This window comes from Hemitrygon akajei, chromosome 4, assembly GCF_048418815.1.
Source record: "Hemitrygon akajei chromosome 4, sHemAka1.3, whole genome shotgun sequence".
Lineage (NCBI taxonomy): Eukaryota > Metazoa > Chordata > Chondrichthyes > Myliobatiformes > Dasyatidae > Hemitrygon > Hemitrygon akajei.
Window position 1 is genome coordinate 52,742,701 of NC_133127.1, and position 16,796 is coordinate 52,759,496.

The 16,796-nt window shown below is 40.4% G+C and overlaps 1 protein-coding gene across 1 annotated transcript in view; it reads right to left on the minus strand.

Annotated features, from left to right (window-relative positions):
• LOC140726339 (rod cGMP-specific 3',5'-cyclic phosphodiesterase subunit beta-like) overlaps positions 1–16,796 on the minus strand; it is an 80,900-nt gene that overhangs the window by 21,039 nt on the left and 43,065 nt on the right. Inside the window, exons 13-16 of the mRNA XM_073042600.1 lie at positions 16,649–16,756; positions 16,170–16,279; positions 15,943–16,030; positions 4,652–4,752 (exon numbers count right to left, since the gene is read on the minus strand). Of these exons, the coding sequence (XP_072898701.1) occupies positions 4,652–4,752; positions 15,943–16,030; positions 16,170–16,279; positions 16,649–16,756 (407 nt within the window). The remainder of the gene's footprint in view (positions 1–4,651; positions 4,753–15,942; positions 16,031–16,169; positions 16,280–16,648; positions 16,757–16,796) is intronic.

The window sequence follows — 16,796 nt, forward strand, 5'->3', positions numbered from 1 at the left end:
GATAACTACGTAGATGAACGCCTTAACCACTTGGCCATGTGCCAACAGATCTCTCCCTTCATGTATGGCACCTTGTCAAAGACATTCTGAAAATCCAAGTACATAACATCAACTGATTTTCCTCTGTCTACCCTGTATGTGACTTCTTCAAAGAATTTCTAAAGATTTGTCAGGCTAGATTTTTCCTTGAGGAAACCGTGCAGACTACAGCCTATTTTATCATGTACCTCCACGTACCCTGAGATCTCATCCTTAATAATCAACTCCAAAATCTTCCCAACCATTGAGGTCAGAGTGCCCTATAGTTTCCTTTCTTCTGCATCTCTCCCTTCTTGAAGAGTAGAGTGGCATTTGCAATTTTGACCACTTTGCACTACAAATTATTTTCTTTTGTTCTATTTATATTCTTTCTTGTAAAAATCATGTATAATTAATGTATAATTTATGTTTTTCTTGTGAAAGTTGTGTGCTTGTTACACTGTTGCAAGTAAGTTTTTCATTGCACCTGTGTGTAACAATCAACTCTGATTTTGAAGTAAGGTTCAGTACTTGCTCAATTCAGGGGCTCCCTGCAAAAAGTGCCAGTCAAGTGCAGAGACTTTATTGAGGTGTCCTACACACCCTAGACAAGCAAAAACAACAACTAGTGCAGACCGAAGACTGTAGAGATCGCAGGTAGAGCCAAAAGCAACCATCTGAACTCCCATCAGATTGGAAGAGGGATGCATTGTCAGAATGTGGATTCCCTCACAGAGAGACACTTTTCATAGGTTGCTGAATGAGTGCTCCTGCTGCAGTCCACCCCACATTACAGTACTTAGCACCAGCATCATTTACAATTAGACAGCCAGCAGAATCCAGTTGAGTAAAATAATCATTCATGCTGTCTGTTGTTTCATCCTTTGTACTGCTTATAAATCGTCATGAAAGATTTCCTGATCTAATAATTTAAATTGGTTTCTATTAATTCTCTGTCTTCTGATGAGTCATACCTGGTCTAAAGAAATCTGACCTCAATGCAAGATATCCTTTCTTCAAAGCAGAACCACTCTGTAGGTATAAACTTTGTACAAATTCCCAAGCCTTTTGTATCGAGAACAGCAGGTCAGCATTATAGTAACTCCAGCTGAGAGTGATGCACTTGATAACGCATTTATCATATTGTAATGCACTTGATAACGCGTTTATCATATTGCCCTGCATTTGACGCCAATAAAATCCAGAACTGTTAAATAATGAAAAATCACTCACTAGACTTGAAGTGAAGAATTGAAGTTCATTTTAAAGCAGTGTATCAACTAACCATTTCAAGATAAACAATATGGTATGTCAGTGGTAGAGCACAGCTTTTCACACAGAACAAAGATAATACCATAACAGACAACACAATAGCAACCAAAAATTTATCAGACAGTAGTGCAAACAGCCATGAGCAATCAATAATTCGCAGAACAGTCAGATGCACAAACATCAGTCATCAACTTAAATAAATGTGATCATATGAACAGAGTCAAAAATGATCAACAAGGAGAGCAGGAAAACCGTTTAACAGATGTTGTGCAGGGGACAGATAGAATATTACACCCAAGTGAGTTTTGTTGAGAAGCTGGATAGCCACAGGAAAGATGTTTTGGAGATGCCGTGGGGTCCTGGTGGTGATGGTGTCTCCCTGATGGCAATTTGGTGAATAGGTGACAGCTAGGGTAGGTGAAGACAGCAGTAATGTTTTCAGTCTTTTCTTCGTTCAGTGATGAACAGGTCTACATTCTCAGATCTAATTGTTCTGTGCTGAAATCACTTGCAATAATTCTTCATTGATGATATTTCACTTTGCCTGATAATTCACATAGTCTTTGCTTGTAAGGTTTTTAGGCATCCTTGTTCCCTTTAGCCTGGAGGAGCAGGGTGGTCTCCTCTAACCTGTTAAACTACTAGATTCACTGAGGTTCCTGTTCAGCTAGCTTCTCATCTATTCATTGCTGTCATAGCCTAAAGGGTGGAGATGAAGGACAGTAAGTAATCTTTTCATGTTCACCCCTTTGAAGGTTCCGGCTCATATTGGAGATAGAGGAGATAAAATGTGTTTGGAGGTGTGAATGGAGTAAGTTTATGTGCATGTGAGTGTGTGGGTTTAAAAATGCCAGCATTGAAGAGTTTTATTTTCTATTTCTCTATAGCCTACCTTGATATATCTTGGCAAGTCATGAGTTTTGTTCTAACATTATCCAATATTCAGGAACTCTCATTGCGACCACGGTGTACGTGTCTATAAGAGACCAGTATTTTCAATGGTGTGCGCAGCTCACTTGGACATACTAACTTGTGAGGCCATTCAAATTCATTGCTCCATGGACTTGGATAAGACAAGCCAACTCCTGCCAAGCTCAGCTAACAGCAGCCCAGGCAGTTTTCCAGCAGCAGCTCCATCCAGTGCTCATGGAATGTATTTCATTTCAGTGGCTCTGGGAACTCTTCCTCTGTGCAGCCTTTGTCCTATCCTTGGTTTCCATGGGGTGTTATGCTGTTGCCTGACTGCCACAGAGAGCTTGCTTTTGGAGGCTGATGTTCCTGTATATTTGCTGCTCAGCAGTCACATTCGTTTGAACCTTGTCCCAGGAGAAAGTGTATACATCTTGTTACAGTGCAGTTCTTAGGGTGAAATCCACCCTGATGGGGTTTAAATGACTTTTTTGGGGAAACTTCATGATGCCTCATGAGAGACCTTAACTGGCATTAGCACCAAATGAGAGCTTTAGCCAGCAAAACAATTCTTGGTAAAACCAAGATTTAGAACCAAGAAATAGGGGCATTTATGACAGGCACATGCAAGAGGGAAGGGCAAGATTAATCTTAGAGTAAGTTAAGAGGGTTGGCACAATATTGTGGACAAAAGGACCTGTACTGCGCCGTACTGTTCTACATCCTAAAACTCTCTGACACACTGAATTATACAGTGCAAATACTCATGTATGTCTGCGCGTCTGGTCCAGCTGACTTGTCTAACATCAGTCCTCTTTGACACCCTTTTAATTTCTGCCATACTGCTAGTGTCTTCCACAGTGAAGACTGACTCAAAATACTTATTCAGTTCATCTGCCATTTCTTGTTCCACATTACTATCTTTCCTGCATCATTTTCCAGCAGTCCAATGTCCACTCTTGCCTCTCTTTTGTTCTTTACATATCTGAAACAACCTTTGGTATCCTCTTCTATATTATTGACTAGCTTACCATCATAGTTCATCATTTCTCTCCTTACTGTTTTTTTTTAGTTATGTTCTGTTGTTTTTGTTTAAACTTCTCAATCCTCTAGCTTCCCACTAATTTTTGCTGACAAAGCCACCCTGTCCCCTCTACCCACCTTGTATATCCTTGTATGTTAAGTTCCCAGCTGTGATCTTCTTTCAACCATGGCTCTGTGATGTCCACATCATACCTGTCAATTTCTACCTTATTTCATATGTTCTGTGCATTGAAATATCTTCTGTAATCACCAGCATTTTCAATTTTGTCTCCAAGTAGCCTGAAGTTAAATTCTTATCCCTTTCTAAATGTTTTGTCTTGTTCTTTACTCTGGACAATTTCGCAAAACTCTACTTCCCTTTTATGTTATTCACTCTTTTGCAAGCCATTGAACCCATCCCCCTATTATTTAGTTGAGAGCTCTATCTACAACCTTTGTTGTACAATTTGCCAGGATCCTGGTCTCAGCATAGTTTAGGTGGAGCCTGTCCATTGGAACACTCCCTCCCTCCCCAATACCGGTGACAATGTCCCATGAATTCAAACCTACTTCTCCCACACCAATCTTTGAGTCAAGCATTTAGCTCTCTACAATCATATTAACCTTGTGCCAATTTCCATGTAGCTCAGGAAACAATCCAGATGTTATTACCTTTTTGGTTCTGCATTTTAAGTAATCCCTAGCCGTTCAAATTCCTTCAGTAGAACACCTTTCCTTGTTCTTTCTATGTTGTTAGAACCCACATGGTCCATGACAACTGGATATTTCCCCTCCCACTCAAAATTCCTGAGATATCCCAAACCCAGGTACTAGGCAGACAACCTTCAGGACTCTTGATCTGTGCATTAAGGGACTTTGTCTATTCTCTTGACTAAACTATCCCCAGTTCCAGCTACATTTCCCTTCTCTCCCCTCTTGTGAATGGCTTTCTGAACCACAGTGTCGTAGTTCAGCTGTTCAACCTCCACTCTCATCCTCACAGGGAGCAACAATCTTGCCATGCAACCTCAAGGGCTGAGGCTCCTCCAGTACTCAGTCTAGTGGATTTGACTGCCTCCTGAAATTCAGTGCCCAGTAACTCTCCCCCTCCCTGATGCATCACGGTGTCTGAAGCTCATATTCCAGCTTGCTGAGTTCCTCCAGCAACCAACACTTGCAGCAGATGTGGTCATCAGGTACTACAATGGGGTCCACCAGCTTCCACTTCCTACAAACTCTTTGTAGTTGAAATGAAGAATTTAAACTATGTCACAATGCATTTTTTAAAATCTCTTCATCCTAAATCTTTGTGACTAAGATCAATTCTCCGGATCAGACACTGCTGGGCCTCATTTCCCTCTCTGTACAATATACATGCTGGATGAACAACAAAGTTGTTTCTCAAAATGGGAAACTTACTGTCCCTTACTTAAAATAGAGAGCCAAGTCTGTAGCAATAATGGCAATGTCCATCAGGCGTAGGACATGTTCATACTGCCTCCTGTTCAAGTTCTGGAATATGTTCAATGTCTGGAAGAAAACAGATGAGATGTGTTAAAAATGTTTGTCCAGTGATGTATTAAAACAGTAGTGCCTGTAATTCTCCAGGACAGGGAGCTCCTGCTCTCAGCTATACTGTGGATTTGGGCAGCATCAGATTGAAGATACTTACAAGGAGGAATGGATGAAGGAACAATGGTAAAAATTTGTCCTCAGTAGATTGTGCAAATGTTAGCTATACATTGTGCTCTACATTTGAAATTAGGTTTTAATAATAACCACCTAAACTCTACTTTAGAAGCAGAGGAATGCATTATCAGGATGTTCCTCAATTTTAAGAAGTTATTTTCTGCAAAAATGTTTTAGTTAAAGCAGAAATTTGTAATCAAAGAGATGATTGCACTGGTTTCAATGTAAAAACTTGTATTTCAAAGTTCAAGTAGCACAGTCAATGACACCTAAAAAGGATACCAATACAATTACCTGAAATTAAAAAAAAAGTGTTTTATTAACTATTAAATCAACTAATGACAAAAAACAGATAAATGTCATAATATGCCATAGTAGATACCATATAAAGCCACAAGATCTTGCGAGGTCTTGACAAAGTGGATGCCTTCTCTTGAGAGAGAAATTAGAACTAACAATCACCATTTTGAAATCGAGGGACATCCATTTAAGACGGGGATGAATGATTTCTTTTTCTCTCTCAAGTTCTTTAGAACTTACCTCAAAGGCTGGTGAAAGACCATAAGAGCATCAGACATAGAAGCAGAATTAGACCATTCGATCACTTGGATCAATTCTCCTGCTTTCTCCCCATAATCTTTGACACCCTTACAATAAAGAACCTATCAACCTCCACTTTAAATATCCCCAATGACCTGGCTTCCACAGCTATCTGTGACAACGAATTCCACAGATTCACCCCTATCTGGCAAAAATATTCCTCCTTATCTCTGTTCTAAAAGGATGTCGTTACATTCTGAGGCTATGATTCAGATTTGGATTTGGTTACATGACATTGAAACATAGAGTGAAATTCATTTGTGATAACAACCAGCACAACTTAGAATGTGATGGGGCAAACTGAAAATGTCACCATGCATACCACTGCCAACACAGCATTGCCACAATGTTCAGCAGAACAACACTAGCAGCAAAAAAACCATCAAAACAAGGCCGTTCCCACCCATTCACATTCACTGATAGGCCACCAATTCCAGGGCAGGCTTCCTCCAGGCCTCTAGTCCTTGGCACTAGACTCTCAGACTTGCAGACATCAGGTCTCCAACCTCCGAACAAGCTGACACAGGTGCTTCAGCTTCAGGCCTCTACCTCTGGACTTGTACACTTTAGCATTTGTCCTTCAGGCTTCTGCCTCCAGACTCTCTGACCTTTGCCTTTGCCCTCTGGACCTCATCAATCTCTGGGTATTGACCCCAGGGTTCACCAATAATGGGACTTTCTCACTCGGGCCTTAACCTCAGGACTCACCAATCTCAGGTTTGACTTCTGCCCTCTCATCCTAAACTCCCCCACTATTGGAAATATTCTCTCTACATTCACTCATTCTAGGCCTTTCAATATTCAGTAGGATTAAATGGGAAAAAAAAACACTCATTCGTCTAAACTCCAGTAGGTACAGGACCCTAGCCATCAAATGCTCCTCATATGTTAACTCTTTCATTTCTGAGATCATCCTTATAAATCTCCTCTGGACTGCCTCCAATGCCAGCACACCCTTTCTTAGTTATGGGGCCCAAAAGTGTTCACAATACTCCAAGTGAGGTCTAAGCAATGCCTTGTAAAGTTTTGGCATTATATCCTTGCTGTTATATTTTAGTCTTCTCAAAATGGATGTTAATGCTGCATTTGCCTTCATTACTACCAACTCAACCTTCAGGTGAACCTTGAGGGAATCCTGCACTAAGATTCCCAATATTCTGCTTCCTAAGAAACAGGAACTTCAGTTAAAAGTAAATTTATTAACAAACTATACATATGTCATCATATACTATATTATCTTGAGATTCATTTTCTTGCAAGTATTCTCAGTAGAATAAAGAAAAATAGAATCAATGGAAAGCTACATATAAACAAAAACTAACAAACAGCCAATGTGTAAAAGACAAACTGAGCAAATGCAAAAAAATAATTAATAAACAAACAAATAAATAAGTAAATAGACAAACAAATAATGAGAACATGAATCCTTGAAAGTAAATCCCTAGGTTCAAGTGGGTGAAGTTATTCACACTGGTTCAAAAGCCTGATGATTGAAATTCCTAATCCTGTGAGACCTAAGGATTCCGTACCTCCTTCCTGATGGCAGGAGAAAAGGGATGGCCTGGAAGATGGGAGCCCTTGACGATAGACGCTGCTCTCTTGTGGCAGTGCTCCTTGGAGATGTGCTGAATGGTAAGGAGGGCTTCTCCTGTGATGGACTGGGCTGTATCCACCACTTTCTGTCTTGACTTTTCTGTTCTTGGGCACTGGTGTTTCCAGACCAGAACGTGATACAACCAGTCAGCATACTCTCCACTGTGCATGTGTAGAAGTTCGTCAAAGTTTTACATAATATGCTGCATCTGTGTGGATAATATGTGCCGGATGCAGAGTAGATCTTCAGATATCAGAACACCAAGGATTTTAAAGTTACTGACCATCTCCACCTCTGATCACCTAATAAAGGCTGGCTTGTAGACCTCAGGTTTCTTCCTCCTGTAGTCAATAATCAGCTCTTTAGTTTTGAAGATAGCGAGTGAAAGGTTGTTGTTGTCCCACCATTAAATGAGATTTTCAGTCTCCCCCCATACGCCAATTCACTCACCACCTTTGATTTGGCCAATAGTAGCATCATCAGAAAACTTAAATATGACATTGAAGTTGTATTAAGTCATAAGTATAAATCTTCTTTGAGAAACTTTCCTTACACGTGGATAACGAAAGTGGGAATGGTATGTTGAGCTAGCAATCAGATCAGCCATGATTATATTGAATGGTGGAGCAGGCTCGAGGGGCCCAGTAGTCTACTCTTGTTACTGACTGATGTTGCTAAGATATCAGCATTAAATGTGACAGCAGAGTTCCCCAGGGTCACTTGATGGTGGTTCTGATGATTCTGAGAACTTTTGGAGCTGGCAACATTGAAGATAAGGATCCTTCTGACTTTTTCTGGCAAGCTAACAAACAAGATTTAGGGAAGATATCAATGGGCATCTGGTCCACTTGCCTCTTCTTCATCTGATTAAGCAAGTCCAGTGATGTGCTCATCTCTAATGTTGTGCTCCATGTTGGGATTGTCATCTTTGTAGCTGACTTGTTTTTCTCAAAGGGGTGGAAGTCTGTAAATGACTCTGTAAGGTGAGCTGTTTTGGTCATGGTGATGGTGCAGTAGTGGTGGCTTCCTCCTCCTGTGACATCTGATACTCAAGCTCTAACAGATCCTGTGAGTTCCTTGCCTTGCAATTGCAGCTTTTCCTCTACATCACAAACTCAGAGGCACATGCCATTGATTCTGATCTTCTAACCATATGCCCAAACCTTTTCCAATTCTCTACATCACAATATCTTTGCCCTTCATAACAACAAGCTGTACCTCCAGGGGTAGCATTCTATTATAGCCATTAGAGTCTACTTCTAACAGTGAGTTACATCAATAATCAATTAACGTGATTGGCAATGGTTTGTTTCTTAGGTCTTTATGTCAATAGACTGTGTAAACAGCTGTTTATGTCAATGCACCTGTCGGTGTTATTGTGTAATGAGTCTTTTTGGCAAAGACACACCTGGGAGTTCAACAGCAGATTACCAGACATATTGAAATAATTTTGTTGTCTAGTTCATAAATTTAAGAATGTTCATTATAATGAAAAATCTCTGTAAATTGAGGACACTTATCCCTGAATGTCAATTGCATTGTAGCTGAATATTATGAACCAAATGATCTCAAATTGCTGGATACCAGTACTAAATATTAGAAGTAGTCATTGAATGTAATATAAATTCATTACTGTAGAATCATACAGTGCACTGGAAGCTATTTACTCCACTGAGTATATATTGCTCCTCATCAGCTATCAGTTCTATCCAGTCACCCTGCTGTTTCCTCACAGCTTGTAAATTATTTTTCCTCAAACACATGAATTATTTACCTTTGAAAAGTGTGATTGCCTCCATTTCCACCACCGTACAAACGGTGAGTTTCAGATCATTATTACTCTGCATAAAAAAATCCTCATATCCCTTCTATATCTTCTTCAATTCATAGTAACTCTGTATCTCACAGTCCTTGAACCAGCTAATAATAAGGAAAAAGAATTATCTGTGCAGCCTGATTTAACCCATTATTATCCTATTCACACCACCAAGAATGTAACATTTTTACTACACTGATGTTGAAGGCCAAGGTATGCTTTAAATTTCTGAAACATGGTAAATTCAGTCCTTGCAAGGCACAAGGGCAAGAACATTGCAATTGACTCAAGTTAGCGCAGTGGAAGCAAGAGCCGGTATGGTTCATTTTCTCACAACCTATCTGAGAGAACTCTGTACACAGTTTCTCTGTGCTTCATTTTAAATGTGAAAATTATGATTGATGCAAAGGACTTAAAGGCTGACAAATAAATTACACTGAACTGCACAAATCAAAAGTGCTGTGCAATTTGATGAGTAGAAGCAAGTGCAGCATATCTGTTAAGTTAGGAAACTAAAGCAAAATGGTTATGTACATATGATTTATTGTTTATAATGCTTAGAAAAAATTGCTACTTTCCCTCTCCACTCTCAGTTTTGATGCAGGGTCCCAATCTGAAGCCTTTCCCTCCATAAATGCTGCTCCAGCAGTTTCTATTTTTTTTATTTTCCCATATTTCCTTATGAAAAAGGAGGCCACATGTCCCATCATGTACAGACTGGCTCTCAGAACACTCTTTTCAGTCCCTTTCTCCCAATTATTTCCCTGTAAGCCATTCTCATCAATCCCATATGAAGCTCTTATCACACATCTACAGCAGAGAAAATTTAGATGTAGGAGGAAACCAGAATAGCCAGGGGAAACCCATACAGTCACAGAGACATGCAAATTCCAGACTAATAGAACCTCATGTTCTTGCGTGTTGAATATTTCAGTAACATTTGAGTAATATTGTAAATATATTGTTTGACTAAGCATTCTTTGTTTGTTTACACAATTTGTTTTGGTTTTATGTAACAAACACATGAATGCCTTATGTCACTATGCCACCACATCATATGTGCATGCTTCACTGAAAATAAAACAAAGTACACGTGTATTCGCGGGCACCCATGTTTTTCTTTCAATGAATTTCTGGAGTTACAAAACATAGCAGTACATAAACATGACAATGGTGAAGAAGAAGTATTAAAACAAGCCTGATGTGACTATTTACCTGTTGAAGTGTAACGAGATGTTTGAGTTAAAAAAAAAGGCAGAAAACAAATGAAATTCACAGGTTCATAAATAGTGTGTACCGGGTGATAATAATCATAAATAAATATAGAAATGCTGGCTAGATCAGACAGATAGACATGTTCAATTGTACAACAGATAACTGACAGATGTATACTGAATGAACAGAGTCGTGTTCTAAAGCAAATGAAATAGCCAAAGGAAGGTGGGTGCCAGTTTACTGATGCAATAGGTGGGAAAGCAGGAATTTGCTTAGAAGTTTAACTGCTCCAAACAAACCAACTAAAATGGGCTTTGCCGATATTGTGAAAGTTATGCAGAAACATTTAGAACCAAAACCATTGCTAATTGCAGAACATCTTACGTTTCATAAACAGAATCAGAAGGGGAGTCCAGTTAAGTATCTGTGGCTGAAATTAAGAAATTGTCGGAGCATTGTCAGTTTAGTGCTGGGCTAAATGATACACTGGGAGATTGTTTTGTTTGTGGAATCTTACAAAAAAGCATTCAAAAATGGCTTTTCTCTGGAGCACATCTCACATTTAAAAGAACAGTTGAAATTGCTGTATCCATGGGAACAGCAGCAAGAGAGTAGCAGTCAGGAATGAAAGTGAGCATGAAAAAAATTGCAACATCTAAACAGAAACTGGCCTGATCGATCAAGTTGTGTTACCAGAGGTTCACATACACCAGACCAATGTAGGTTTAAAGGTGGAACTTGCAGAAAATGCCACAAAGTAGGACACATACAAAAATCATGTTGAGCAGACAAAAATAAATGTACTGCACGACAAACAGAAAAAGATTTTAAAAAATCAAGTTGCAGTTTCAAATAGAGCATGCTGTTGGTGAAAAATATGATAATGATGAGAGTGATATAAAACTGAGTAACCTTGAGATACAGTATACAATGTGAAAAGTAACAGGAGACGGGCAATATGACTTACACCAAAAGTGAACAGCAAATTAATTAAAATGGATTTGGACACTGACTTGGCTGTTTCAGTCATTCCACAAAGGCAGTTTGAACTGAAGCCTGCAGATATTCCACTAGGAACTTATACTGGAGAAAAGATAACTCATGTGGGAATAATGTTTGTAACAGTGAAATACAACAACCAACAAGCCACATTGGGCTTGAGTACAGTAAAAACAGGAGGGCCTGCACTGTGGGGCAGTGAGTGGCTCAGACAACTACAACTTGATTGGAGATCCATCCACCAATTTCCTACCACATCCCCTGCAATAGAGTCAACTGAAAGCAAATTAAGAAAGGTAAGATGCCATAGCAGTATTCAAGGATGGCATTGGAAAATTCAAACATATCATGGGTAAAATAGTGTTAAATGAAAATGCTACACCCAAGTTTTACAAAGCCCATCCAGTTCCTTATATCATCTGTAATAAAGTAGCCAGTGAGCTGGATCACATGAAGGCTGAAGGAATTCTTTCCAAGGTTGAATGGAGCACGTAGGCATCACTAGTTGTCCCAGTAGCCAAGAAAAATGGGTTTGTCAGGATCTGTGGTGATTTTAAGGTCATCATTAACCCAGTACTGAAAGTCAATCAATACCCTCTGCTCAGGATAGAGGATATCTTTGCAAACCTTTCTGGAGGAAAACACTTCAGCAAAGTGGACATAGCTGAGGCCTTCCTACAGATGGAGGAGGAAGAAGAGTCCAAAGTGTTTCTCACCAAAACAACTCACAAAGCACTTTATCACTATAATAGGCTTATGATTGGAGTAGTACCTACACCAGCACACTGGTAGTAAGCTGTCGACCAGGTGCTACAAGGCTGCACAGGTACTCAGTGTTACATTGTTACCCATGAGGATTACAAGGATCATCTCCAAAATCTCAAGAATGTGTGAAAAAGATTAGAAAAATATAGGCTCAGAGTATGATGTGACAAGTGTGACTTCTTTAAGCCAAGCATCACTTACTGTGGTCACACCATTGATGCACAAGAAATACACAAGAAAGTTCAAGCAGTGGTGGATGATACTGCCAAAGGATGTGTCACAGCTGCAGGCCTTTTTAGGATTTGTCAATTCCTATAACAGGTTCCTTCCAAACCTGGCTATTTGTCACATGTTATGAGGGATGGAAGTGACACCCATAGCCTTTGCATCATGTTTCTTTACAGCTATAGAGAAAAATTATGTACAGATTAACAGAGAGGCCTTGAGACTGGTTGGGCAGTAAAACATTTCAACCAGTAGTTGTATGGGAGAGAGTTTATCCTCATTACTGTTCATCAACCACTAGTCTCCATTTTCAGTCCTCAGAAGGGTGTTTCATAACAGTAGCAGCACAAGTGCAGGGATGGGCTCTGTTTCTTGGAGGACACAATTACAAGATGAAATTCAAGAGGGCAACTCATCATGGAAAAGCAGATGGATTGTCCCTTTCACCCTTGGAAAAGGGAATATCAGAAAACCTGACAAAATAGAACTCTCCTCTTTTACTCCCGAATCAAAACTGAAAGTCCCCCTATTACGGCAGAGATGATCCAAAGGGAAACCAGAAAGACCACACACAATCTCAGTCTATATGGCAACACAAATTGGCTGGAATGTGCAGCAGAAATTCAAATTCCCCCATTTTCACCAGCACAGGAATGACCTTGCACTTGGCAGGAGTTGTCTTAGTGGGGACTCATGTTGTACCATTCAAGCTGAGAGTTAAAGTGTTGGACAAGCTACATGCCAGTCATCTAGGCATGGTTAAAGTGAAGGCATTTTGTCTGGGGGCATGGGATAAATGAACAGACTAAGCAGCTTGCCATGTACTGTCTGGGATGCCAAGAGCAGGGCCTGTCCATCCCTGGGAATGGCTTTCATGCCCTGCCAGAGGATTCACGTGGATTTTTCAGGACCATTCATGGGCTCCTATTTCTTGGTGGTAGAGGATGCAGCTACAAAGTGGGCAGAAGTGTTCCCAACAGCCTCCACTACAGCACTGCACACTGTTAATGTGTTGAGAAGGCTCTTCGCAAGAGTTCTGGTGTTCCAGAACACTCAGTCAGTGACAATGGACCACAGTTTGTTGCAGAACAGTTTCAGTCTTCCCTAAAAATGAATGGAATAAGGTTCCTGAAAATAATGGAATAATTACATCAGCACTGTACCACCCAGCTACAAATGGTTTGATGGAAATGCTTGACCAAAATCTAAAGAACATAATTTGAGCAATGTCAACAGAACACAATAACACTAAATCCGAAACTGGCCAACTTTCTCCTTGCATATCGCAATGCAGTACACTCCACAAAACAACTCACCAGCTTTGCTTTTCCTGGGTCGTCCCATGCGCTCACACTTGGATCTCCTCAAACCCAGTCTCAGAAGGAGTATGCAGGACAAACAGTTGAGGCAAACTGAGGGCTCAACAAACAAGGAGGTTCAATATCTCACTCCTGGACAAGCAGTCCTGGCGAGGGACTGCAGAGATGGTCAGAAGTGGGTACTTGGAAAGATTAGGAACAGAACTGGACCACTCTCCCACACAGTGGAGATTGCGTCTGATGTCATCTGGAGATGCACATCAATCAGTTGAGGAGAGCAAAGTCAATTGTTGGAGAAGAAAGGAGTCCAGAGCTGTCAGAACCACTTCTTTCAGTCCCTGAGTCAACTCCTACAACCACCATAGAGGAGACCCAGAACCTGGGAGTGTTTCACAGCCACAAGTCTCACCTGTCAAACACAATGACTCCTCTTGTCAGGAAAGATGTTGTTCCACAAGAGTAAGAAATCCTCCGCAGTGATTAAATCATTAGGCCTGAATGGGACAATTTAAAATTTACTAGTTGCGTATGTCTGTATAGTAGCTGTATTATATACAGTAGTATATTGTGCGTGTGTATGCATCTATATTAGAGGTGTATTCTATATTGACTTGGAGTTTATTGCTAAGCAGGGAGGAGCGTTGTGTACTTAATATTACTGTATTATTTGAGTAATATTGTAAATATATTGGTTGATTCAGCATTCTTTGTTAGTTTACCTAATTCATTATGGGTCATACGTAAGAAATAAGTGAATGGAATAAGTCATTACGCCACCACGGATTTTGTGCATGCTTCACTGAAAATAAAACAAAGAACATGAGTACTCCTGGGCTCCCATGGTTTTTTTTTTCAATTAATTTCTAGGGTTACAAAACATAGCAGTACAAAAACATAACACATGTCAGGATTGAGCCCAGTTTTTCAGAGCTGTGAGGCAGGTTAATTCACAGTCTGCCATCCCAGGAATAACAGATATTTTAACCTCTAAAGTGATATTATTAACACAACCTTCAATTATGTTAAGCACTCCAGTGTGAGGTAGTTACTGATTTAGTGACTAGATTGCTGGATTATTTATCCAGGGATGTGAATTCGAGTCCTACCATGCCAGCAGGGGAATTTAACTTCACGTCATTACACTTCTGGTTTGTTCAGTGAATTATCTTTCGGTAAGATGGTGGTGCGCTCGGTTGCAGCAGCCTCTCTGGGGTCCAAACAAAGGTTTTTTTATGATAGCAAGACTCTGTTGGGTATTAAGAACATCAAGTACCGCGGGTCTACGCCACTGGTGAGTTGCTCAATAACGGTGGAGCTGGACCTGTTGCGTACTGTGCTGCGGCCTGCTAAGGCCACCCAAGGAGAAAGGTGCTGAGCAGGGTCCGTGCGCAGTCCAACAAACGGTGCAAATGATTGTCTTGGTCGTTTTTCTTACGGTCACAAAACCCTGCTGGACATTGATAATTTGAATGCTACAAGCCCAATTGATGGGTTCATTGGCGAGGGACCGGCAGGGGAGCAGTGTTACGTACCCCACAAGCTACGGGGTCTCCTGCTGCAGCCGCACAAGGAAGGAGGTGCTGAAGGCGGTGTAGGACAGAGCAGGGACACAGCTGGATTCAGTTTTGGGTTGGCGGCTGGCCCCTCCTGTTGGTCCTGCCTGTCTGTTTTTGCTCACTGGAAGACAAGGTGGATTGCGTTCGTCTGCAGCCATACCAGTGCATGAGAAAGACTACTGCTGGCTTCTACTTGCAGAAAGCGTGGCTCCAGGACAACATCCAGTGCACCATCAATCTCCAGGCCATGATACTCAGGGACTTGGGCTATGTTTTTCTGCTATTGTAATTATAGATGCTATATGTGCTCTCTGTGACTGTTGGCCCAGAGGAGCACTGTTTCATTTGACTGTATTCATGTGTATGACTGAATGACAATTAAGCCTGAATTTGAATTTGAAACTAAAGGTCACAAAGTAGTAATGGTAGCCATGAGAGCACTGTATTTTTGTAAAATCTGCTTTGCTCCACGTATCATTCAGAGAAGGAAATCTGGCATCCTTACCCTGTACGGCTCTTAACTGGCTTTGCAGTTCATGAGATAATTATGATTAAATATAAACGCTGGCATTGCCAATGGCATCTACATTCCATGCGCAAATAAGAAAACAGTTACTAAATGGAGATGTACGTCAGGCCTCTGCACTCTGTAGTTCACATTTCCAGTGTTTGTCTTTTTAGCTCAATTAATATATGCAGCAGCCCACTTTATTTTCTCCTGGCGTTAATACAACTGAAATTTCTCTTGAAGTCGATGGGAAAAATAATCACAATATGCTGCAGGTGAGTCATCATGCAGAGGCAGAGGGATTGCACAAGTGAATTTCATCTTCAGTTCCCCCTGTTTTAACTACATTCTGCTCCATTTCACTCTAATGCTTCATGGGATTAGTAAGAAGGCCCACATCTAAACACAAGTGTCCATGTGATCCAAAGGCTCACCTCATCGGCAAGTAGAGTTTTGCTAAACTCCAGGTGATGACGCTCCATAATTGAAGAGCCGTGAAGTTTTGCTAGTGGGTGCTGGGATCTGATGACAAATAAATAACAATGACAAATAGTAACTTGTCAGAGAACTATGAGTAAAAGAAACATAAAGAGACCTTATTTAATAATTGTGAAATGTAGCTGTAAGTGAAAAGTAGAACATCTGTTCATCAAGAACTTACTTCATCTGGTACAAGTTGTTGGTTCCCCTGTGATCAATATCATGGCAAAGTCCTGCAGTTAACATGGCCAGTGTTTCCAAGTCTGTGTAATACCGTTTCAACTTACCGGTCTGCAAATGCAAAACAATCAAAGACGTTATGGAGCTAATCCACATGACTGCATATCTTATTGATGCAACTTCCTGTAGCTTTCTGACTGGAGAATTGATCATTACATATTTTTAAGCAGTAATCAGAAATTGCAGGCCCACAAAAGTGTGATCATGGAATTTGTCGATAAAGTATGTAGGGTGCTAACCGATTCATATCTTATGCTGATATAATGCATTAATTTAGAAAGATTTCTCAAAGGCGATTTATTAAGGCATAATTTAGATCATGAATGTTAAGGTAGTGCTATGTGTTACAGGCCAAAGGGGGAAAAGCGGGCTCTAAAATTAATGTAGATTTTCGAGTCTCAAACAAGAAACTAATCTTACCATCAGAAGAGTGAACATGGTCTGTCCAACGTTGAATCCATGGCGCCAATTGTGGTACGTAATTCTTCGATATCCTTTACTTAATGAATAAATAAATCGGACTAGCACCTATGAATTATCCATAGAATATTTTATTAATGCAGGAAAA